We start from the raw sequence: 26,745 nt of genomic DNA on the forward strand, positions 1-26,745 counted from the left end.
TTATTAATAATTATAATCATATTAACGAACAAAATAAGCATGTGTATTTCCAAGAGAAAGGCATGAACTAATTTTTTTATCTTCTTTGTTAATTTTATATTTGACTGATGTATGTAGCAACCTCCTTTGAAGAAGACCGCAAAGCCCACCTCACTGACAAAAGACAAAGGAGGAAAAACCCAACACCCAACCCCAACCAACCAATTTTCCCTTGCAACCGCTGCAACCGTGTCTGCCTGTCCTGCATCGGACTTGTCAGCCACAAATGAGCCTGCAGCTGACATGGACATTACCCCTCCATAAATCTTCGTCCGCGAAGCCAAGCCAAAGAGAAAAAGAAAGCAAAAATGTATTCAATTGGGTATATTCTTTGAATTTAACCAAGTAATAACCAGTGCTTTATGCAGGGAGTTGTCATTAACTACTAAATCTTTCCCTTCACAGTGTGTTTGGCAACTGCTGTTTGCGGTGGTACACCACCGGCCTACTGCAGGGGGCAACCTCTGTACCTGCAGGAGTGTAAGGGAACAGGACAACACAAGGCCGGCCGTCAATCAGTCGGCCTGAATGGATCAAGCCCCACCCGGTCGGGTGTCAATCACCCTCCGGGATATAAGCCTGCGCCGGCCTCCCGAGGCCTCACTCAGAGTTGCTGCAGCCACAGCCAGCCTGGCTCTGTGGAAGTCTTTGTGGATTAAAGCCTGTTGTAGAGTCTTTACCTTTGTGTGTGTCTGATTCTGGCTAACAGTGCACCACACTGTTCTTCACCAGATTTAAGGTATCAGCCTTAAAATGCATTTATAAGGCCGAGAGGTTCTTAATCCCATTAGTAGACATTCAGAAGGAATTTAGAATACATTCATTCCTTACACCTTAAATACACACTTTCACCACCCGCCACCCCCCCCATGACCATCTTGAGCATTAGCTGTTTGATTTCTTTTATAACATGAAGTAATTCATTGTTATATGCAGATTCTTTGTGCAGAGTGCAAATTTTTGGAAGATCAATGTAGTAGTATAATGGTTTTGTGTCCAAAATCTTTGTATTTTTTCAAATACTGCATGACTCATTTTGACAACTGGTCAGACAAGATATTATGATAACTGAAGTACACAAATCATAGCATGACATCCTTTCCACATAGAGTTGTGAATTTCATGGGTGAAAGCTGCTTTAGAAATCAACATGAGTGCCTTGCATCTTGGTGCAGTGTGCTGTGACCCATTAAATGTTAATCATCTCAGGAAGATATCTAATTGTCATAATTGCAGTTCATATGAACTACAGTATGATTGCAGTTTTTCTTGGGGTAACTGCTTATTTGGTATGTCACTGAACTGAATATGTTTCTTTGTGGTTATTTTCATTGTGCTACATTACAGACAATACATTGAAATGGTTTGATGGTACCCCAATAACTTATACAAACTGGGGTGCAGAAGAGCCAAATGCAAATCATCTCTCAGTTGAATTCTGTGCTGCTCTGAGATCTACAGATGGTGCATGGTTTCTGACTGATTGTGAAGAAAGACTTGGAACAGTTTGTCAAACAGGTAAATACTAAAACATTTCATAGAATATAGAACACTACACCTCAGTACAGGCCCTTCAGCCAACCCATATATTCCTTAAAAAGGTACTAACCCACCCCCCAACCTCGTAACCCTCTATTTTTCTTACACCCATGTGCCTGTCTAAGAGTCTCTTTATTTCCCTTAATGTTTCAGCGTCCACTACCATCCCTGGCACCCACAACTCTGCATTTTTTTTTTAAAGTAAAAACTTCCTTCCCTTTACTTTGTACAGATATCCTCTAGTATTTGCTATTCCTGCATTGGGAAACAGACATTAACTGTCCACCCTATTTATGCCTCTCATAATCTTGTAGCCCTCCGTCATCTCCTCTAATCCTTCTATGCTCCAAAGAGAAAAGTCCTAGCTTTGCTAACCTTGCCTCATAAGACTCATTTTCAATCCAGGCAAAATCCTGGTAAATCTCCTCTGCACCCTCTCCATGGCTTCCACATCCTTACTATAATGAGGTGACCAGAACTGACCAGTGTGACCAGTGTGGTCTCATCAGAGATTTGTAGAGTTGCATCATGACCTCTCTATGCTTGAACTCAATTCCCCTATTAATGAAGCTCAGTATCCCAATGGCCTTCTTAACTATCCTATCAAACTGTGCAACGACCTTGAGGAATGTGTGGATATAGACCATAATGACCCTGTTCACCCACACTCTTAAGTAACCAACCATTAACCCTGTACTCAGCCTTCTGGTTTGTCCTTCCAAAATGCATCACTTATCTGGATTGAACTCCATCTACCACTTCTCTGCCCAACTATGCACCCTGTCTATATCCTCTTGTAACCTTCGACAAACTTCAGCTCGATCCACAACTCCTCCAACCTTCATATCATCTGCAAACTTACTAATTCATCCTTCCACCTCTTCATCCAGGTCATTTATAAAAATCACAAAGAGCAGGGGTCCCAGAACAGATTCCTATGGCACTCATCTAGTCACCAATCTGCAGTTAACTTCCACTACTACTCTCTGCTTTCTACTTGCAAGCCATTTTTTTTTGTCCACACAGTCAAAGTTCCATGGATCCCATGCCTTATCACTTTCTGAATGAGTCTCTCATGGAGGGCCTTGTCAAATGCCTTACTAAAATCCATATAGACCACATCTACATCCCTACCCTCAACAATTTCTTTTGTTACCTCCCCCCTTCTGACTATCACCCCACCCACCAATCCAGTGGAGGTCAGGCAGGATAGTAGTTTAAAAAAAATGAAGCAGTTAACTCAGAATGTGTATTTACAATACATTCTCAAAAAATGCAAATAGGCTTGTGGGGCTTGTGGGGCATGACCTTCCCTTCTCAAAGCCATTGTGACTATCCTTGAGTAGACTGTACTTCTCCAAATCCTCATAGATCCTATCCTTACGAATCCTCTCTAATAGTTTGCCCATCACTGGCATAAGATTCACTGGTCTATAGTTTCCAGGATTTTAAACAAGGGGAGTACATTTGCCATTCTCCAATGCTCCAGCACCTCCCCTTTGATCAAAGAAGACTCAAAGATCATAGCTACTGCTCCAGCTATCTCTTCCCTCACTTCCCACAGCAACCTGGGGTATATTGTATCTGGCCCCAGGGACTTAAGAAGATCAAAGACTAAGCATTGATAATGAAAACTATTGAGTCGCTTAGTATTTAGTGGACATGAATATTTGTTTCTAATGATTTTAAGTACTAAATGTATCTAATTCCTTGCTTCCAATTGACACGCACTTAGTTGTCATGGAAATATATAGGATAAAGAATGAGTCATAAAGATAAGGATGGCACAATATTCAATAACAAATGCATGCTAAGTCCATACAGCAATTAGCCTAGGTACTTTTGAAAGTGAAATGAAAATCAATCAAGATTCCCACATCTGACTGATGTACCTAGCTATCTCTGAGGAAGTTATATATATAATAACAGCATCTAAAGACAAACAGCAAACAATAGGTTCAACAGCAATGTGAACCATGCCTCTACATACAATAGCATCAACCACACAAATTTTAAGCAAAATGGATAATGATCAATTTGATGTGCCAGATCGTGCTGGCCCCAGGCTACACCTTATAGACCCCACACCAGCCACACTCCAGTTTTAGAGATTGTGACACACTGTGGGAATTGTTGCTGCCCTCTTTCTTACAAGGCACTGTTTGAAGGCCTTTTATGTTTTTTCCAAATATTTCTGATAATAAGATGTTTGAAAAAGAATTAAAAGTTTTTTAAAAATTAAATATTCAAGTTTTTTAAAACAAATAAAAATGCTATCAGCAAATTAAAAGCATGAATATACTTCATTTTTTTTTGTTAAACTTATCAAATGAAGAATCATAACCTCTTTCAAATACTTGAACATGGATTCACCACCTGAATCCAGTCACACATGTGCATCCTCTTTCTATGCTTCTCAATGCCTCAACAAAGAAGTCCAAAACAATCTCTATACTCTATACCTGTTTATACTTCTGCATCCAGATATTGAAATTTTGGAGAAAGCACTGCATCACATAACCCACCCTAAAAGTCTAACCCGGAAAAAAAGCTCTAAATGAGAATTTTCGTTTGTGTCCAAAATGAGCAGAAACCAATCAGTTATAATTTGGCATCTCTCTGCTTCAACTCCCTTCCATATCTTTGATTTATTATGTTTAACATAAAACAGCAATCCATTATGTCCATGTATTGTTCTAAATTGTGTAGGCTATGAAGCAACAAGGAGGTTTTAATAATTTATGAGCCTGTCAGTAAACAAAGTTTCTAAGGGGCCACAGAGTTAAATGATGTATTGTAGTCAACATTTCAGTTGAATACATTTACTTATTTCTAATGTAAAATGGTTGATATAATAGTGATGTTTAAAGGGCAAGGCTTAACAACTTTCTGACCCCCTCCCCCCTTCTGACTCTCACCCCACCCACCAATCCAGTGGAGATCAGGCAGGATAGTAGTTTAAAAAAATGAAGCAGTTAACTCAGAATGTGTATTTACAATACATTTGATTGTAACAGTAAAGCAGATCAAAGACCTAGAGATCCAAGTGGAATGGCATTTCTGATGTGACAGATTATTTAAAAAGTTAACAGCCTAAAAACATATGTTTCCTGTCTTGCTGAGTGATTCCAACATTTTCACTTTCATACTTGGATTCGCATTTACTTAAAAGCAGCTACATAAATGAAATCAGATATTCAATCAACTTTTGATCCTGAGATGGGAGATTCAGAAAGCAGTAGAGTTGTGAAGTATTGGAACTGTGATTGACAGTGCAAAATGCAGAGAGTGACGTGCCAGTTTTTATTTTGCAGAAAACAGGCATAATTATCTTGCAATAATGCATGCAGTTTTTGGCTATCTAAGTTAAAACTATTGTAATCCTACTGAGCTCTTGCATAAGTATGGTATCGGACATTCTGGGAGTGAATTGCTTTTTGGTATTAGCAGAAGAATTTTACAGAATGTTTTGAAAAACAGGAAGTGCCAGATGATGACACAGGAATAAGGGTCAATCAACAATTTGTTTTCTATTCATGTACTATCAAGTGTACTTACAGTATATGTCACATTATGATTTCAGATTTGAGTGGAAATGTGTACATCCCTAAGAGTCATGGTAAGTCCCATACAAATTTTTCAGTAAAAAGTTAAAAGAAAATGTGCTTTTCATTAGATAGTTAATTAAGTAGGTTCATAACTATTACAAAATTGCCATCTCTATATATCTTTCAGCAGGTCAATGGGATTAGCGAAATAATGGATTAGCGAAATAATGGATTAGCGAAATAATTCTATGATTCTACAAGTGTGAAAATTAATAGAAACTATCCTTTGTTTCTTCACTTTTCAAAGGATGCTAATATTAAATTAATCATAATAAATTATATAAACAAATCACTTTTTGAGAAAGACCAAACACAAAAATGAAATGTAATTAAAATAAAAGCAAAACAATGATTTTTGTTGTTCAAAAACTATTAAACCTGGACAGAAAAGTTGAAAGGCAGGGAAGAAGATATGTCAGAACCAGGGGATGATGTGCAAAAAACAGAGAGGTGACATGACATAAGAGATGTTAGAAAACTGAAATAAAAATGCAAGGTTGAAATGTTCCTCAGGAAAGAAACAGGAGTTTATCTTTCAACTTAGTGCTCTTATCAAAAGTCCTTAGGCTGATATGCCAATTCTGTTCCTCTCTCTACAGCTGTTGTCTGATGTGAATATTATATAAAATAGGAGAACCAAGGAGACAAACAGACATAATCACAAGATAAAGGAACTGAAGTAGGCCATTCAGGCCATCGAGTCTGCGCCACCATGAGCTAAACAGTTCTCACATCTATTTCCAATTTCTGCCCTTTTCCCCATATCCCTTGATACCCTGTCAAATTAGATACCTATCAACCTCCCCCATGACCGGGTCTCCACAGTTGTACGTGGCACAAATCCACAACCCTCTGGCTAAAGAAATATCTCCTCATCTCTGTTTTAAATAGGTACCCACTAATTCTAAGACCTTCTTGTCCTGGACTCACCCACCAAGGGAAACATCTTATTCATATCTACTCTGTCCAATCCTTTCAGCATTTGAAATGTTTCTATGAGATCCCCTCTCATTCTTCTACACTCTAATGAATATAGTCCAAGAGCTGATAAATGTTCCTCATATGTTAGCCCTTGCATTTCAGGAATCATCCTGGTAAATCTTCTCTGTTCTCTCTCCAACATCAGTATATCCCTTCAAAGATGAGGGGCCCTAAACTGCACACAGTACTCCAAATGAGGTCTCACAAGTGCCCCATAGAGCCTCATCAACACCTCCTTACACTTATACACTATTTTTCATGAAATGAATGGCAACCTATTGTGGATTCCGGTTGTTTCGGTGGATTACACAAAATGACTATACCCAAACTTTCTTCCTGGTCAGACTTCCTTTATTCTGCAGAATTGTAAGTTATCTACACAAAGTCTCACAGAGATGCTCTCCCTGTGAAAGCTATTAGTGCGACTGACCTTGTGTTCTCAAAGCTTTCCCTTTATCTAGTTCAAACATGGGTGGAGTTACATTTGGCCCAATCAAAAGTTTACACTGTACATTCTTACTCTATACTATTACTACTAAGTACAAATTCCATTGCTACACAAAATTGGCAGCCTCTCATCAGACCTGCTCGATGAGTGGTTCAAAGTAAATTCCTATAGTTGGTCATCATGCTAATTGGTCCTTTCGAATTGCATTGCCTTGCCCGCCTTACTAGAATACTGCAAAACCTAGCTACACTATCACTTGCTGTTAACCCTTTCCTTTCTCACTAGCATTCACTTTTTTGTTACTACCGATCCAACCTGATGGTTAACCTTTAGGTAATCCTGCTCAAGGACCCCAAAGCCCCTATTCACTTCCGAATTTTCAATTTTCTCCCCATCCAAATAATAATATGCCTGTTTATTTCCTCTTCCATAATGTACAACTGTACATTTCTCAACATTGTATCTCATCTGCCATTTCTTTGCCCCCTCTCCTAAACTGTCCCAGTCTTTCTGCTTTTGGTTTCTTCAACATTTCTTGCTCCTCCACCTATCTTGGTGTCACAGAACCATTTAATCCATAATCTAAATCATCAATTTATGTTGTAAAAAGAAACAGCACCCAACACGGACTCTTGCGGAACAACACTAGTAACCGCAACCAACCAGAGCAGGATCCCTTTATTCTCACCCTTTGCTTTCTGCCTATCAGCCAATGCTCTACCCAATCTGATATATTTCCTGTAATTTCATGGGCTGTCACCTTATTAAGCAGCCTCTTATGTGGCACTTTATCTAAGGCCTTTTGAAAATCCAAATACACCACATCTACAACCTCTCCCTTGTCCATCATTCTTGAAATTTCCAATTGGTTGTTTATGCAGGATCTTCCCTTCATGAAACCATACTGAGTTGGACCTATCATGTCATGCACCTCGAGGTTTTTCATAACCCTGTGCTTGAGGATCGCCTCCAATAATTTTCTAACTACCGATGTCCAGATTTATAGGCCTGTAATTTTTTTTTTGCTTCTGCCTCCCTCCTTTCTTAAACAGTGGAACCACATCTGCAACCTTCCAGTCCTCTGGAACCATGCCAGAGTCTATTGATTCCTGGAAAATCATTTCCAATGCCTCCACAATCTCTAGAGACACCTTCAGAACCCATGGGTGCACCTCATCCAGTCCAGGAGACGTATCCATCTTTACTCCATTTAGTTTACCAAGCACTTTCTCTCTAGTAATCTTGACTGTACTTAATTCTATTTCCTGAGACCACTGACTATCAGGTATATTGCAAATGCCCTCCACAGTGAAGACTGATGCAAAATACTCATTTAGTTCCTCTGCCATCTCTTTGTTACCCATTATAATTTTTCCAGCATAATTTTCAATTGGTCCTGTATCTACCTGTCTTATACTCTTCATATATATTTTTTAAAACTCTTAGAATCCTTTTGATTGTTATTTGCCAACTTCCTTTCATAATTCATCTTTTCTTTCCTAATGACTTTTCATGTTTTTTTTTAAGTTTCTTAGTCCTCTGTTTTCCCTTTAATTTTTGCTTCCTTATATGCCCTCCCTTTTGCTTTTATTTTAGCCTTAACCTCTCTTGTTAGCCACATGTTCAATTTTTCCATTCATAATTTTCTTTTTTCTTGGAATATATCTATCCTGTACTTTCCTTATTTCATGTAGAAATATCCAAGTCTGCTCTGCCATCCCTCCATTTAGCCTACTTTGCCAGTCATCTTGGGCCAGTTCCTCTCTCTGAAATTTCCTTTATTCCATTGAAATGTTGACACACCTGATATAAGCTTCTTTTAAATTTGAAACTGAATTCAATCATATTATGACCACTACTTCCTAAGGTTTCCATTACTTGTAGTTCTCTAATCACCTCAGGTTCATTACACAGCACCCAATCCAAAACCACAGATTCCCTGGTGGGCTTGTCGACAAGTTCATCCAAAAAGCCATCCCATGGGCATTTTACAAACTCTCTGTCCTAAGATCCAGTACCTTCCCGACTTTCCCAATTCCCTTTCATGTTAAAATCCCCTATAATTATTTTGATATTTTCCTTCTGACATGCTTTTTGTATTTTCAGCTATAACTTGAAGTTCACTTCCCGGCTGCTATTTGGGGGTCTGTATATCACTGCTATCAAGGTCCTCTTACTCTTGCCATTTCTTAATTCAACCCCATAAGGATTCAACCACTTCTGACCATATGTCCCTGCTTTCTAGTGATTTAATATAATTGCTTACCATTAGGGCCTCACCACCCCCTCTACCTACCTGTCTATCTTTCCTATACACTTAATAACCCTTTTAAAAAATTATTTTATGGTTTCATCTTCTAAATTTGCATTAAAGCAGATATCCCACTTTGTCAGAACTGCTGCATTTCCATGCAGAATTCTCAAAGTTTAGTGTTTTGCTGGAGCAGCATCCTCCAGAAGGCCACCTCATGGAGTCCAACAGCACAGCATGAACATCAGTTGGCACTCAGGATGGGAAATCTGATGACCAATCCTGAGCTTCACTACCCTAATCCAAGTAAAGTGGTATTGAAATTAATGTGAAAAAATGTCTGCTGGAAGAAAGATAGATTTAGGTTTACTTAATTAAATTTGGTTTGTTTTAATAGTTTTTTTTCTAGAGTTGTCACCTATTTTTGAATTTGATGAATATTTTTAAAAGATTATTCAGAAGCATTGACGCTTGAACAGTTTTCAACAGAATCACAATAGCCCAGCCAGCCAGTTGTCTAGGAGGGGTTCATCATTGGGTATCATACCACAGTCGTCCTGTGACTATAACAAAAGGGAGGCAGTCACCAAGCTCCAGTTCAGTGGAAGATCTGCATCAATTTATTTAAAAAATTTGACTCCAGTGAATAAGGGAAACACAATCTTATTTTGAAGACAATAATCTTAAGAAATTTGATATAAAACGAATGAGATCTCTGAATAAAGTTGTATATTTACGGCTGATTAGTTAAACATTTTGTTTTTATTTTAACAGAACAAAAGGCCTTTGTTTGGTTCAAATTTGGCATTTTGGATTTTCATTGATCGTATTTTTGTTGTCTTCCCTCAGAATACCAAATGGGAAATACAGCAATGCTAAAAATAGTGATAGCATTCCTGGTAACATTGATTCTGGTTGCCACAGTTGTTGTGTGGTGTCTATGGAAGCGGAATAAACCTTCCAGATTTTCAGGAAATGCACATTATAGACAGTCTGCCTCTGAGGCTACTGATCATGATGGAAATATTCTCATTTCTGCATTTGAAAGGAATGGTGCAAATTGAACAAGTGAGTTGGTAATATCTATAGATGCAACATTTTGTTGGCTTAAGGTAGCGACAGATACAAATGTTCAACAGTTACTCATCATTTAATTACAAGTATGTTAAGATCATTGTTATACAATGTGAATCCAGCTTTCTGCACATTGTACATTGTACACAGACTTATTCTTGTTAACATTTTTCTAGTCTAATTAGTGTGTTTTGGTTAGCCTATTATTTTCACTTTAAAAAAAATAGTACCTCTGTTTTTAAGTATTATAACAGATAATTTTATTTGTGTTCTAATGTTTGATGAAGTTCTACATGGGTATCTATGCACCTCTTGCTTGGTGTCATCAGTGTGTACAAAATGGGAATTGCATTGATTCAAAATGGGAATCTATTTTGAAACATGTTTGCTATGGCAGAATAATATGTGATTTTATTGTCATTCAGTCATTGATTCCATTCCCTTTCTGTTCAATCACATAAAAAATTGGTATTCTAAAAGCTTAGTTGGAGAAGGAAGAAGTAAGATTGCTGCTCACACACGCAGAAGGAGATCTGGCCACATCATTTTTTTTTTAAAATTACCAGTCATGTTGTGACTAGTTCTCATTAGCCAAGCACCTCAGCTAGTGTTTCACGAGTTGGCAGTGATGTATTGTCAATGTAACATGACAGGAATTGAAATATAATAACGATGCTTCCTGCATCAAGAAGAGAGTATGAAGTTCTCGCTTCGGCAGCACATATACTAAAATTGGAACGATACAGAGAAGATTAGCATGGTCCCTGCGCAAGGATGACACGCAAATTCGTGAAGCGTTCCATATTTTCAAAAAAAAAGAAGAGAGTATGACATAAAAAAACTGATGTACACCACTTTGATTATAAGTTTTGGCTCAGTCTGGCAGAGGAATTTTAATCTTTCTCCACTGACCCATCCTGACCAATTTGCAGCTGAGAAAAAAAACTGACGTCTCATTCACAAAAAAAATTGTCCTTTTATATTTAGAATCAAACCTTGTGAATCAAGGCTGTGTGCCAAGTATATTAATGAAATTCATTACTGATATATTATGGATAGGATCCTTCAGGCTCTTTATTTGAAAATGTATGTCATTTTTAGGAGTTTTTCTGCTAAGTAGTGTATTTCTCTTAATTTAATTATGTGCAATCGCAGTTGAAGATGAATATCAGGTCAAAATGACTTAAGGTTCACATTTTTTAGCACTTTCAAACATTAAAAGAAATTGGATGAACGTATTATATTGCACATGTCAATTACCTTTAAAGAATTCAAATTTCACATTTCACAGGTAGATTTGTTCTAATTTCCGCATCCATAAACACAAATGAATTATTTATCCCTTAATCCCTTGTGGTAAAGGCTAACTCTTTCTAAAACGCAGCTATTTTAAAACTATTTCCATTGAACAATTTAATTATGTGAGATACAATGTTTGTAATTGAGCTGTCAAAACTTGCAGGAAAAAAATTCTTAAGATCTCTTCAAATTTTCATTGAAATTATTGTTTTCTCATTAAGTTCTTTGGTAAGAATTGTAACTGAAGGAACCATTGAATTCTGCATTACATTGAACATGTCTATAAAAGTTAATGTACATGTCAGAAGATGCTGTGAATAAACGTTCACACGTGCAAATTTTTTTAATGTGTTATGTTTCTGATTTGTTCATAGCCAACAGCAAAGATAAAGTCTACCGATAGGGACAATTTTTAAAGGAACTGGAGTGGGAGGATCTATTCAGTCACTTGTTTATATGCAATTTAATCGTGCCTCGACTTAGAAACTCTCATCTATCTCCATTTTGTTCTGAGTCCTTCAATATCCTTGCTGACCAAAGTTTTATCATTCTCCACAATTTAGATTGAATAAAATTTGGGTGAGAAGCATCTATATTTCTGGTATCTTTTTGCAAATAGAACTTTTGTTCCATTCTTAATAGATTAATTAATGAATTAAAATCCCTCCAAATCCATTATATCATTCCTGATTGATGCTGCACTTAAATGTATAGTTCTCAATGACATTCAATACAGCTTTGTACAGATAAAGCATCATTTTTTTGTTGTTTTCTAGCACCCTTGATTTGACATCTATTCTGTTAGTTCTTCTACCTTCACCTTTTGAAAGCTGAGGATGAAATAAGATATTCTGCGTCATAAACTCACCTGAAAAATGGTTCATTTGTTTTGCTTAGTTGGCCAGTTGAACACAGTTGCTGTACGTTTGCACTGATTTATAATAAAATTACAGCATGTGCAATGAAGCACGTGTCATTTTGTTGCAGACCACGCTTTAAAACGTAATTTATACTTTCAGTGTTGAATATATGATCATCTAAAGATTACATCATGCATAACGATGTAATCTTGATCGTACAAGTGGAAAAAGTCTGTACCTAGCAGTTCTGAAAATGAAAATCAGATTTCATTTCAATTATTCAATTAGCCAGCAATGATATACAGCAGTTAAAATTTTAGAATATGTATTTTTCTCTTGTGAATTTTAATTTTCACATCTGTTGACTGTATTTTCCAATGCTTCTGTTATTTGTTTTTATGAATATAAAATGTTAGTGTTTTGTTACGTTCACTTTTATTCATTCACCAGCCATGATGATGCAGTTTGCATGTGCTCTTTTCTACGCTAAACTCAAATAATGGTGATGTGATTAACACTTGAGGCCAAAAGAAACTTTTTATTCTTATGTACTTAACAGATCTGCGTAATTATCTGATGTTTAATTCATTTGATCAAATCTAAACCGACGCCTGATTAAGGAAAACAAATCTTAACGTTTCTATTGGTTATGATTTTCTTGTATTCTTTGCGTTTGGTCAGCTGTTTAAATTTAGAGTGGAAAATTTTGCTTAAGATTGACTATATTTTTGCACATTAAAGGAAGTTATAATTATAATTATCACAAATCAGAGACAGTTCTAGATGACCTGTTAGTCTCCAAAGGTGTGTCTTAATGAAAACTAAAATATTTATTTGTATTTTCTCGAGAAAGGAAAGAACGCAAGTAATGCCACAAAGAAATCTGAACAGGCATGTATTGTTTGTTTGAACAAAGTCAGCTTTGAATACTTAAATACAATATACAATAGAATACGTACAGTGAAAGCGACACAATAGCCAATGCCACCCAAATCACATTTTAATTTAAGCTAAATACAATCTGCTGGAGGAACTCAGTGGGTCAAGCAGCATCAATGGGAAAAAAGAGAATGGTAAATATTTCAGTCCACAATTCTTCATGAAGATTATTTTGTTGAGCACCTCGGCTCTGTGCACCTCAATAGCATGAATCACCCAGTGGCCATCCATTTCAATTCCCTGTCACATTCCCTATCGCTCTTATGCACTGCCAAAAAGACACTACCCGCAAATTGGAGGAATAACACCTCTTCTTCTGTCTGAGTACTCTCCAACCCGATGACATTAACATCAACTTCTCCAGTTTCTGTTAAGAAACACCCCACCCCTGCTTCATCTCCCACCTCTCTTTCCCTCTAGTTTTCTATCACTCTCTCCCCTTTTCTCTGTCTCTTTTCACAGAATCAAAATCAATTCTCATCTTTCCTCTCATGTCCTCCCCTTCTGTCCTGGTTAAACTTGTACCTCTCACTTTGTTCATTTTAGATAGGTCACAGTGTTTGAGCTACAGAAAGAAAACAGACACACACGCCGAGAGCACTTCAGTTTATACAAATCTTTATTACTAAATCTAAAGCTGATTTCAAACTACAATATGCAAGCCCTTCCCAATTATACTTATCAATGCCTGGACTGGTCCCAACTGCCAAAGCGAGGCAACGACCGCACACTTGTAGTAGATTGTCGGGGCGCCAGTAGCCCCTTCTCCACCTCCCCCAACCGGGACATTGGTTGGACTCTAGAAGTTCCTCTTCTTGCTGAGAGACGTTTCCACCCCTCGGAGAGTCTGAAACTTCAGCAGCGGGACCACGGCTTATATTACCCAAATATTGCTTACCCAAGCACAAAAAAAAGATAACCGAGCACGCCTAGGCTTCTATCAAATACCACAACTTTCTAGCTTATCACTTTGAATACAATGATTTACTTAGCTTCAAGGTCTCGCCTGACAGTCTGCGACCAACAATCCCATCAATCTCAAACAGCAACTGGCTAACAAGCAGAAAGATTAAACGTTCTTGGTACCAGATGTCTTTTTGACAGATAACTGCATCTCTGGGCCCCATGGTGGAATTTAGCTTATGCTTGCTGATTCTTATATTATTCTCAAAGTTAGGTTACTGATACTCAGCCTTGCATAAGCAAAAGCATGGTCTAAATCCTCCATTACATGCCACCCCTTGGTCGCAGTCTGTCACTTACGAGACCTAACAAGCATTCGAGTACAGAAGGAGCGAAAAAAAAAAAACCAAAACTACAATAATCACAAAAAATAAGCAATAATGCGAACAACCAACGGAGAATATTGTGGCCCAATCCCCCAAATGTACCAGTTAACCATGAAAAAGGATTCCAACCAAGGCTCAAACTATCCTTGTGGACCACAATACCCAGACGCTGAAGCTCACGAACAGATTTTGAAACATCAGAAATATTAGTGGATACATTGGGAACATACGAGCCACATTCAGAACCGACAACGGCACACGTGCCACCCTGTTTTGCTGAAAGAAAATCCAGGGCCATCCGATTCTGTAAAGCCACTGTCCTGACAGCAGAGAGTTCGTGATTAAGGTCATTAAGGCCCTGACTGACAGACAAAAGGGCGAAGGATGTCTCATTGGCAATAGAGCTTATCAGATCATATAATTTGTGAACCTCTTGGGAAATGCGAATAACGCCATAACCTGGGATCAAGGCACCAAAGAAAATCTCGGCACCTGAGAGGGCACGTCTATGCCGAAGGACAGGGGACATGTGCATAAGCAAGGGATGATCCTGTAAACGGGAAATATGATGCAGGTAGGGGACGGCGTATGCCAAATAGCAGCAACCACCCCAGGTAAGGGGTAGCCATGCAAAGGCACGAGATTCACAAACCCAATAGATCCCATTCATAGGGTGCTTGGAAATAAAAGGGGAATATACCAGACAATCACTGTATCCCAGTGCATCGGCAGGCCTGACAGGGAACTTACAAAAGCAGACAGAGCCCATCACATGTTGAGAAACAATAAAATAGGGGGGTATCATATTATAAGGGGGGGGGGGGGATAGGAATATGCCATCCTCGAAAAATACCCAAAATGTCACTTTAGACTAAAGAACTGGACCTCCTCAAGCACAGACATTAACATCAATGTGAACCCTGCCACTGGAGGGATCAAAATATTTCCAGGCAGCAACCTCCTTTTGGGTGAAAGGAATAGGGATCATGGGAATGCCTGTACTGGTATGCAAATAGCCTACAGTACAAATCCAACAATCAGAAACATTCAATTGGTGAGCGTACGCATAGGAAACATGGAGAAAGGAATTGTCGGACAAATCTGAAGAAATGTTTGATGGTGAAGTTGGCCACCAACCCTCCACAGAACCGGAATCCTCCCACCACTTAGCGACAGGCGGTGCAGAGTTATTACAAGATATAAAGCGGGTACCAAAATAACCATTACAGAAGTAGGGGACGACTCCTTCAGTGGTCCATCCATAAACAGAATATAGGAACCATGACCGGCAATAACATATAAGCTGTACTTGAGGTGGGTGACCGAGGTCTTCTTTGGTGTAATGCATCGGGCCGTGTCCCCCACGGGCAACTCCCTCAGAACGTCCTCGACATTACAAACCCAATTGCTGACCCAAAGCAGCTGTTAAGCCAGATCAGCAGGAGCGCAAGACGGAGGACCTGGAACAAAGAAGCCTGACATATGTCACTCACGATGCCGTAAGCATTCAGTATTTAAACAAACTAAACCATCCTGCCCCTCAATAGCTACCCACCGAGTGTTACCCTGGGTAGGTGTCACTATTTCCCCTTTTACAGGAGGGCCACTACCTGATGGTGCCACCCATACCTTTTGTCTGGCATTCTCTAGCTCGGGAATGGGGGGCAATGACTGTTTTTCCTCTGGAATAGGCTGTAGTTCAGAAGTGTGAAGGAGTTGGTGGAAAGGTGTACCTCCCTTTAAAGGGCGATGATTCAAATTGTCGACTGCCTGCTGCAGCACATGACACCACCCCTTCAAAGTCCCCAGTGGTGTTAATAAATGAATTTGTTCCTTCAGAAAGCCGTTAATTCGTTCAACTAACCCATCAGCCTGTGGGTAATAAGGAATATGGTGGACCCATAAGATACTGTTCTCAGTTGCCCAATCACAGATTGCCTTCCCGGAGAAGTGCAAGCCATTATCAGACTGAATTTCCTCTGGTACATCATAACGAGAAATTAAATGGTTTAATCCTTGGATATTCTAGCTTGGTCAGCTGTCTTGGTGGGAAAAGCAAAAACCAGGCCCGAAAAGGTGTCAACCATTACTAGGACGTAACGTTTACCCATACAGTCTGGCATCGGGCCTATGTAATCAATTTGCCAGACCACAGCTGAGCGAGCTCCCCGTCTTATCTTGTGGCCATGAGGACCAGGAGGAACAGTACAGGACTTCACAAGCTGGCATGCTGGGCATGTACGCATGACCATGCGGACATCATCCTGATGGACGGATAAGGCATGTGTAGGGGCCCACATACCTAATCCCTTCTCCCTAAAATGGCCACTCTGTTCATGTGCCCATCGAGCCAGGGGGACGGTATCGGCGCGGCTTATAGTGGCAAGCTGATCTGCTACTGCATTATGTTGTGCCATGTTCGTCATCGCATTGGTATGGGCGTCAACGTGATATTATGGTTATCTCACGATGGTGGGAAGCATCCCACAACAGCTGCCACAACTGTTTGCCCCATAGTGGGCGGTCATGTATTAGCCAGTCGTTCTTTTGCCAATCAGGCATCCATACCACTAGTCCATTAGTCACAGCCCAGGAATCGGTAAACAGTCAAAGAGGGTGATCATGGGGGTCTAGTGGTAAAGTGACCACCTTCAACTCAGCATACTGGCTGGAGCCACCATCCCCCTCCTCCGATAAGTGAGTTCCCGACCTGGGATGGTAAGCCACCGCCTTCCACTTCTGTTTTTCTTGCACCCACCGGCTGCTACCATCAGTAAACCAGGCATCCTCTTGTTCTGCTGGAGTGAGCGAATCATATGGTTTACCCCACTGAACTGGTGAAGGGGGTAGGGGAGGGGGCAAGGCGGGTTCAACGCCCTCATGACGAGATGGAAGATCAGCCACCTGTTCATGTATGCGGCCCACCCCTTCAGGACCTCTGGTCGCGCGACTCTGAGTATACCACTTCCATTTAACAATAGAAGACTGCTGAGCCCGCCCGATCTTTAGATTAGCGTCATTAGCCAGGACCCAGTTCATTATTGGAAGTGCAGGTCGCAACTGAACATCTGCATCGCCTGTTATTCTTTCCGTCTCCAGCAGGGCCCAGAAACAGGCCAGTAACTGTTGTTCAAAAGCAGAATAACGAGTGGCAGCCTCGGGCATGGTTCCTGTTAAGATTCAGATTTATTGTCAGAGTACATACATGACATCACTCACATACAACCCTGAGATTCTTTTTCTTGCAGGTGAGGCAGAATTACCACTTATTGGTAGAGCAAAAAAAAAACTACACAAGCTATACATGTGAACAAATAAATATAAACAAACAGACTGCAATACAGAGGAGGGAATAAACAATAAAGTGCAAAAGTAAGAGTCCTTAAATGAGTCCCTGATTGAGTTTATTGTTGATGAATCTGATGGTGGAGGAATAGTAACTGTTCCTGATCCTGGTGGTGTGAACCTTGTGGCAACTATACCTCTTTCCTGATGGAAGCAGTGAGATCAAAGCATGTGCTAGGTGGTATGGATCCTTGATGGTAGTTGTTGCTCTTCATTGGCAGAATACCCCATAGATGACCTCGATGGTGTGGACTGTTTTGTCTGTGATGTCGTGGGCTGTGTCCACTATCTCTTGCAGGGCTTTCGCTCGGGGATATTTGTGGCTCCATATCAGACTGTGATGCAGCTGGACTGCACAGTTTCCTCCACACATTTGTAGAAATTTGCCAGGGTTTCTGATGTCATACCAAACCTCCACAAATGCCTGAGAAAGTAGAGGCGCTGGCATGCTTTCTTCATGTTGCTGACCCGTGACAGCCACTCCAGATCCTGCTCCAACAGTCATCAAATTTGCAGATAACACAGCAGTGGCTGGCTTCATCGGCAACAACGATGGGTTGTAACGCAGAGAAGAATCTTGTGAAATGGTGAGACAATAACAGCCAAAATCTCAAAGTGGACAGGACAAAGGAGATGATTGTGGACTTCATGAAGACCAGAGATAACCACAATTCTTTCTTTCTATGGGCAAGGCTGAATTACCACTTATTGGTAGTGCAAGTAAAAACTGTACACCGTGTATTAATGCAAATAAAGAACTGTAAACAGATAATGAATGTAAACAAACTGAAATACAGAAAGAATAAAAGAAAGTTAAGTGCACAAGTATGGGTCTTGTGGCACCTAAACCTCTTTCCTGATGGCAGCAGCGAAAACAGAGCATGTGCTGGGTGGGGTGGAATCTTGATGATTGCTGCTGCTCTCCAATGGTAGTGTTCCCCACAAATGTTCTTGATGTGTCCACTACCTTTTGGGATTTCTGCTTAGGGGTATTGGTGTCCCCAATGCAGCCAGTCACCACACTTTCCACCACACCTCTGTAGAAATTTACCAGGGTTTATGGTGTCATTCCAAACCTCCGCAAACTCCCGAGGAAGTAGAGGTGCTGACGTGCATCCTTCATGATGCCATTGGTGTGTTGGGTCCAGGAAAGATCCTCCGAGATAGTTACTCCCAAGAACAAATTGCTCACCCTCTCCACTTCTGATCCCCCCAGTGATTACTGGATTGTATACCTCTGCCTTTCCCTTCCTGAAGTCAACAATCAGCTCCTTAACTTTGGTGACATTGAGTTGCTGTTGGTGCACCATTCAGCCACATTTTCACTCTTCCTCCTGTTTGCTGATTCTTCACCTTTATACAACCCCCTATCATCGACAAATTTGTAAATGGTGCGTAATGAGGCACTGGTTAAACTCTGGTGGCACATTTTCAGAAACTAAGTACTGTTGGATTGAAATGAAGTTGACTCTTCCCTTCATTTTGGTGATGATGTTAATTTTCCCAGGCCTACTGAACAATTTCTGGGCTGATTGTTAACATCCCAGTATAAGTTGGAGAGGGGTGTGACTGCTCATCGGTAGATAGAATCCCAGTGTTATAGAAAATCATTTTCAATGTTCAAAGTTCAGATGTATTGTCAGAGTACATACTGTACATGACATTACATCCAACTCTGAGATCCTTTTTCCTGTGGATGAGTTGCAAGGGAAGAGCTTACATGAAATGTGTGACATCATTTTGTTAGCACATAATTTAAAAAGCCTATTAAATTTTGTCAACACTTTCTGACTGATTGAAGACTGTAACTATTTGGGGTCTGGAATGGGGGCTTGGGTCTGATTGTGTGAAATTCAACTTCTGATCAGCATTTACAGTGTCGTACATGCTCTCAGCCCAGGAGGTGTTGAGAACTTGACCACCACAACCTGCAGTGCGTTCCAAGTACCTAACACACTCTGTGTTTAAAAAAAAAACATTTTGACATCTCCCCTAAACTTTCCTACATTCACCTTAAACAGATGTTGTCTGGTACTGGCCATTGACGTTCTGAGGAAAAAAGCTGGCTGTTCTCTCTATTCATGCCTCTCATAAGTCTATATCCCCCTATTAAGTTGGCTCTCATCCTCCATTGTTCCAAAAATGAAAAGCTCTTGATTGCTCAACTTTTCCTCAGAAGAAACGTTCTTGAATCCAGGCAGCATCCTGGAAAATCTACTCTGCACCCTCTCCACAGCTTCCACATCCTTCCAATAATGGGATGACCAGCACTGAACACAATACTGTGATTGTGGTCTCAACAAAGTTTTATAGAATTACAATGAGTTCTTCAACTCATTCCCCCAAATGATGAAGGCCAGCTCACCGTACACCTTCTTAATCTTCATATCTACTTGTGCAACAACCTTGAGGGATCTATGGACTTGGACCCCGAGATCTTTCTGTTCCTCCATATTGCTAAGAATTCTGCCATTAACCTTCATTTTTGATCTTCCAAAGAGCATAACTTAACACTTTTCCAGATTGAACTGCATCTGCCACTTCTCTGCCTAATTCTGCATCATGTCTCTATCACATTGTAACCTACAACAACCTTCTACACTAGCCATTTTCCACCTTTTTTGATGATGGCCCACTTAGGACTCTGCTCAAAGTTTATGGGCCCCCTTCCCTGTGAAGCAGTCAGATTTAATGGGTTTCTTCTATACTTCTACCAACTATATAAAAAACAAAAAAAAATTGTTATGTGAGGTAACTTAAATATAAATGTGCTGTGGCCCCCAGGAGGACCAAATGGCCCCCATGGAGAATGGCTGTTCTACACTATCTACAACACTGCCAACATTCATGTCATCTACAAACTTACTGAGTCACCCCTCTACTTTCTTGTCCAAGTAATTTATAAAAATCACAAAGAGCAGGGATCTGCAGATCACTACTAGTCATCAACCTCCAAGCAGAATATGATCCATCTACTACCACCTTCTGCAGGCAAACAACTCTGAATCGATGCAACCAAGTTTCCATGGATGCCTCATGATTTTCTGGAAGGGCTTTGTATTTAAATGGCCCAAATCCAAATTATTTTATGTGTGGGTGGCAATCTAAACAGCCCTTTCTGACTAAGAAATCTGTGACCAGGTCATCAGGTAGCATCACCAAAAAACACAATCCAAATCTTCATTGGATATAATTTCCTATCTTAATTTCCCTTTAATATTTACCATCACAATGTCTGCTTGACTACAGTGCCAGAATAAAAGCCTACACAAATTCAACATTTCAAACCAAATTTATACAACAGACTGTGATAAATACCAACAAAATGTCAACTAAATACCAGAGTTCAATCATTCATTGTCTGTTTTCCGTATGTCTCTGTAGAGCATAGTGCTCTAGACACACTGTTCACCATTGGCCACAACAGAGCTGGTAGAAAACTGCGATCTTTTAGTGGAGGAGGTTGCAGCTGGCTTACTTGGCATCATAAGTATCAATTTCCACGCACTGAACATAGTATTCTCTATACACTAGGTTGATCCCTGAGATGAATGTAGGAAGGTTTTTTTGAGCTGGCAGGGGAAACTAAAACGAGAGGACACAGTTTCAAGATTCGGGGGAGTAGATTTAGGACAGCGATGAGGAAAAATAGTTTTTCCCAGAGAGTAGTGAATGTTTGAAATTCTCTAACCAGGGAAGTGGTTGAGGCTGCCTCATTAAACATATTTAAAATTCGGTTAGATAAATTTTTACATGATAGAGGAATTAGGGGATATGGGGAGAAGGCAGATAGGTGTAGTTAGGTCATAAATTAGATCAGCCATGATCGTATTGAATGACGGAGCAGGCTTGATGGGCCATTTTTGGCCTACTCCTGTTCCTACTTCCTATGTTCCTATGTTCCCCCTGTTGGCTAATCCAATGACATCCCTATCTGTGACTTCTGCACAGAACCCTTTCTTTCAGGAAGCCACCATCAGGATGATTGTTTCCATCTACCCTGTTATACCCAACATGCCCACGTGGATGCTAACACTAATATAATCTCTATTTAGAACCTGAGCTAATGCTTGTAATTTTCAAAACAGATTACATTGTGACTTCATTTACACTTTCTTCTCATCTTTCTATCAATCTATGACACCTCAGTTCATATAAAGAAAAAGACTGAAGGTTGGGGTTGTGGTGAGCCAAGATATTGTATTGATGGCTGTTTGGCCCATGACAATCATAGTACGTATTCGCCCTGTGCCTTCCACCAAATTACTGAATACTTAATCCAGAAGCACAGAGCCCATTCTCTCCTATGTTGTGCCAATACATGAAGTATTGTGGAAACTTAGCAGGTCAGGCAGCATCCATGGAAAGAATTGGACAGTTGATGTTTTAGGATGGAACCCTTCATAAGGAATACCAAGTATCAGACTGCAGCAAAACAGGAAGGAAGGAGGAGTGGACAGAACACAGGTGATCTGCTGATGGCTGAATGCCAGTGGTGGTGTGGGGGTGGGGGGTTAGAAAAGATGGGAAAGGGGCAGAGGGCTAAGAATTATGTATTCTGATGTGAAGGGAGGTGGTGGGTGACAGACAGGTAAGGTGGGTGAAGAAGAGGAAGTGATATAAGGGAAAGCAAGGGTGAGGGACGGAATACTGTTGGGAGGGGGGTAACTGGAAATTGGAGGTGGATTTTGATGCCATGTGATTAGTGATGGCCAGCACAGAATATAGCATGCTGTTTATTCAGTTTCCATGTGGCCTTATTCTGGCAGTACATGAGGTCATGGACGGAAATGTCAGAATGGGAATGGACATTGAAATTGAAGTGATTGACTACGAAGAGATCCTTGCTTTTGCCATAGACAGAGCGAAGGTGCTCAATGAAACTTACTTGCAGTCTGTCCAACCTAGAGGAGGCTGCATCAGGAGCACTGGTTGCAGTAACTGACCCCTACAGATCTACAGATTTGCACGTGATGCATTGGAAGGATTGTTTGGGACTCTGAATGGTGGTGAGGGAGGAGATATAGGTGTAGGTATAGCATTTTATTGTGGTCACAGAGGTAAGTGCCATGAGGGGGAATGGTTGGACTGTAGCACATATACCTCTTTCCTGATGGCAGCAGCGAGAACAGAGTATGTGCTGGGTAATGTGGATCATTGATGATTGCTGCTTCTTTCTGATGGCAGCATTCCCTGTAGATGTTCTCCATGGTGGGAAGAGACTGTTTGCCTGTGATGTCCTGGGCTGTGTCCACTACTTTTTGCAGGGCTTTACACTCGGGGGTATTGGTGTCCCCAGACCAGATCATGATGCAGCCGGTCAGCATTCTTTCCACCACACATCTGTAGAAATTTGCTAGGGTCTCTGATGTCATACCAAACCTCTGCAAACTCCTGAGGAAGTAGAGGCACTGACGTGCTTTCTGCATGTGTGTTGGGTCCAGGAAAGAATCTCCAAGATAGTAATTCTCAAGAAATTAAATTTGCTCACCCTCTCCACCTCTGATCCCCCAATATTCACTGGATCGTATACTTTCAAGGACTGATATCAAACACAATCCCCCGATCATTATTCAGATTTTAACTTGCATAGAATTTCTATTTTGGTTATGTTTCTTGATCATTTAAATTTTGTAATTGATTGATTTTCTGATTTCTTGGAACTTCTTCTGTGCCTTCAAGAGCAGACAGACATTGCATAGCTTGTGGTGAATGATTTACCTTCAGATGCCCCAAAGCTCTTCTTCCTTCTGCAGGTCATGAATCAGGGGTATGTTGGAACACTCTCCACTTGCCTGGATGAGTGCAGACAAACAACTGTCAATACATTTGATGTCATCAAGGACAAAGCAGCTAATTTATCTGGCACTTTTTGAAATGCCCCAAATATTCATTCCCTTCCACACCAACATATTATGGCTGCAGTGTACATCATCTAAAAAATGCTCCGTGATTACTTGTCCAGATTACACTCACAGTACAGCCAAGAAGGTCAAAGCCAGCAGGTGAATTGAAAGACCCCCTCCAAGTTGTACTTCATCTTCATTTTGACAGTTCTCCATCTCAACTGGGTCTCAGTCTGGAATTCCATTTAAAACATCAGTGTGAAGTCCCTTCACCTGAAGGTCAGCAGCAGCTTAACCAGATGCTTTACCAATATCTTTTCGAAGAGAATTCAGGATGGATGTTGTCACTGATGTCCAGATGTCAAAAAGTTTATACTTTAAAACAGGCATGGACAATCTTTTTTTTAAAACTCACATTCCACCTTCAGTATTCCCTACGCCATAAGTGCTCTGTGATTGGTAAGGGATTACTTAAGGTGGTATGTGAGTGGGAAGGGAAGGTTGAGAACCACTGCTCTAGATCCAATTGTTACTGAAATATTTTGCTTGAGAAAAATTGCCATTGGCCCGTTTCCTTTGGAGTTATGAAACCGTGCACATAACAAGCCAATTAGGTACAATTAAAACAGTGGTCTTCAAACCTTTTTCTTCCCACTCACATACCACCTTAAGCAATCCCTTACTAATCACAGAGCACATGGCATTGGGAATACTTAAGTGGAATCTGAGTTTTTTTTAATGGATTCCCACCCCTACCTTAAAAGAAATTTAGTTAGTGCATGCCTCACAATGTTTTATTCTTATTACTTTATTCAGTCATGATATATAATTAATGGACAATCTTTCTCGACTAGGCCTGCTGCCCACAATCACCACTATCTTCAACATTTGATGTACATGTGTTGACTTACTGGACTGACTATGGCAGACACTAGAAGTGTGGCCCAAGCACCACCAGTGTTTCCTACAAGACATTAAGGGAGATCCATCTTGAACATTTTGCCTGTTACCAAAAATCTGCCTCCAGATCTATTGGATGTCAGGACATTTAATAGTTTTTATCTGTATAAACTTCAGAAAAATTAAGGAGATAAAATAACATTAAAATTATTAAACATTTTTTTATTTTAAAAATATCTAAAATCACAAAAATAATTTAAAACCTTTCATTTATTTCCTCCGAGAGGTGAGTGCATAATTTCAGCTATGTAGAGCTCATCCACAAGACTCCATGAGGAATTGAGAGGCAGATACAGAATTCTGAAGCTGTCAGTAGGTTAAGGTCATGCCTTTGGATACACATGCATGGAACCCCCATATTTATTTCTTTATTAAAGGGTAAATGCTGATATTTCCATCTGGAACATCAATTTTTTTTAACTTCTGCTGCAGACTAATGGTCAGTTTTAAGTAGTATGGTGACAACTGAATTTGCTTCCATGACAGTTCCTGGCAGTGCAATCCAGATCTAAAACATTTAATGTATAAAAGTATGTCCCCCATGTCACTTTTGGTTCTTTTACCAATGGCCTGCATGTCAGCTTGTTTTTGACCCCTCTTGATCTCACTTTTGGTGCCACTTAAAAGACTTGTCAACATTGAATAAAAGGAGCAGTTACAGAATGAATAGAAAATGGGCAGGAAACAGAATCAAAATGAAAGGTGTTTTTTTTTCCGATTAGTGGCGAGAGTACAGTGGTTTGTATAAGGATGACTACTTCTTTATATTTATTAAGAACAAAATTATATAGACGGTGTATGGGACATAATTTCCAGTTTTGCAATTTACACAAAACTTGGATATGAAGTGAACAATGGGGAGAATAGGAATAGATTTCAAAGATACAAAGACAGGCTTTGTAGGTGGGTGGGTGCAGGTAGGTGGTGTATGAAATTTAATACTGAAAATGTGGAATGCGTTATGACATGCAATCCTCTGTATTGTACTCTGACAATAAATAAATCTGAAATGTACACACTTGCTGATAAAGTCCATGAGAGCACTGGCACACTCATTCAGGCTGGCTGCTGAGTTCTTAAAAATGGACCAGTTAACTGATTTAAAGCAGTCACACAGCATGTCATCTTCATCCTCAGACCAACATTGGATGATTTTGTTTACTGGGTCCACACATACAGTATAAGCTGGTAAGAGGAACATCACCACGTGTTCCGATTTCCCAAAATGTGGATGAGGGATGGAATGACAGGTGTCTTTGATGGATGTGTAGCATTGGTTAAGTATGTTCAGGTTTCTGGTGGTACAAGAGACATGTTGATTGGATTTCGGTAGCATGCTTCTTAAGTTGACCTGTTTATAGACTCTAGCTATGATGAACAATTCTTCAGGGGCTGCTGTTATTAGCAGAAAATAGCTCATCTAGCACCTGGGTTAATGTGTAGACTGCTGTTAGGATAGCTGAGGTGAATTCCCATGGCAAGTAGAAGGGGCAGCTTCTCATTGTTAGTCATTCCAAGTCCAATGAGCTGAAGCTCGTCAGAACAACACAAGGAGTTAAGCTTATTTGTCACATTGTACCTAGTACAATGAGGTGGGTTCTTTTGATTTATTTTTGGAAAATTTTATTTAAAAGTTTTCTATACAAGAAATCATAGCCAGACATAAAATATAATAATCAAATACATTACATGATGATATAAAACCCAACCACCCCCCCCCCCCCCAAGAAGGGTTCCTTTGTGAGCAATCTGACAGTTCATCTCTAACATTCATACAGCTGTATAAGGTGCTCAATTTACAAAGTATAGAGTTACAATGCAAAGAAAGGTCAATTACACCCAAGCTAGAGTTTTATGATAGCCCTGTTGTGGGGTTCATTCTGGTGGTCATTGGAAGACATTGTATTTAAGCCTTTTGGCACATATTTTCTCCTTGATGTCAGAGAGTGTGTCCAGGGTGTGTTGCCTGCCTTTCCTGGGCAGCAATAGATGTAAATGGAGCTCATGAAGGGAGGAAAGTTTGGATTGTTCTGAACTGCATTTACCACCTCTGCAGCTTTTTTAAATCTTGAGCACCTTATACAGCTGTATGATGCATTGTGATGCTTTGGTAAGTATACTTTCAATTGTGCAGCTGTTCGAAGCAGACTGCATCAGTTCTTATTTTGCCCTAAGGATGCTGTGAAGTCAATCTGATGGATTGAGAAGCCCTCTGGTTGTACAGCACAGTCATGAGTCGAAGGTATAAGGATGTCTCAATGTAGAAA

The 26,745-nt window shown here is 40.0% G+C and overlaps 1 protein-coding gene and 1 non-coding gene across 8 annotated transcripts in view; both read left to right on the top strand.

Annotated features, from left to right (window-relative positions):
* pla2r1 (phospholipase A2 receptor 1) overlaps positions 1-12,836 on the top strand; it is a 113,450-nt gene extending 100,614 nt beyond the window's left edge. For 4 of the 7 annotated variants that reach the window (XM_069935395.1, XM_069935397.1, XM_069935396.1 and 1 more), the window contains exons 28-31: positions 1,387-1,557; positions 5,162-5,197; positions 9,716-9,934; positions 11,614-12,836. In XM_069935395.1, coding sequence (XP_069791496.1) covers positions 1,387-1,557; positions 5,162-5,197; positions 9,716-9,930 — 422 coding nt within the window. In that variant the 3' untranslated portion in view covers positions 9,931-9,934; positions 11,614-12,836. Of the gene's footprint in view, positions 1-117; positions 715-1,386; positions 1,558-5,161; positions 5,198-9,715; positions 9,935-11,613 lie in introns of those variants that run through there. The other 3 variants (XR_011356750.1, XR_011356751.1, XM_069935399.1) reach the window with 3 other exon arrangements.
* Positions 10,643-10,749, top strand: LOC138762528 (U6 spliceosomal RNA). Its single transcript, XR_011356936.1, has one exon. It is a non-coding gene; the product is annotated as a U6 spliceosomal RNA (small nuclear RNA).
* Positions 12,837-26,745: the final 13,909 nt, after the last annotated feature.

Source organism: Narcine bancroftii, chromosome 4 (genome assembly GCF_036971445.1).
Source record: "Narcine bancroftii isolate sNarBan1 chromosome 4, sNarBan1.hap1, whole genome shotgun sequence".
In the NCBI taxonomy this organism is placed as follows: domain Eukaryota; kingdom Metazoa; phylum Chordata; class Chondrichthyes; order Torpediniformes; family Narcinidae; genus Narcine; species Narcine bancroftii.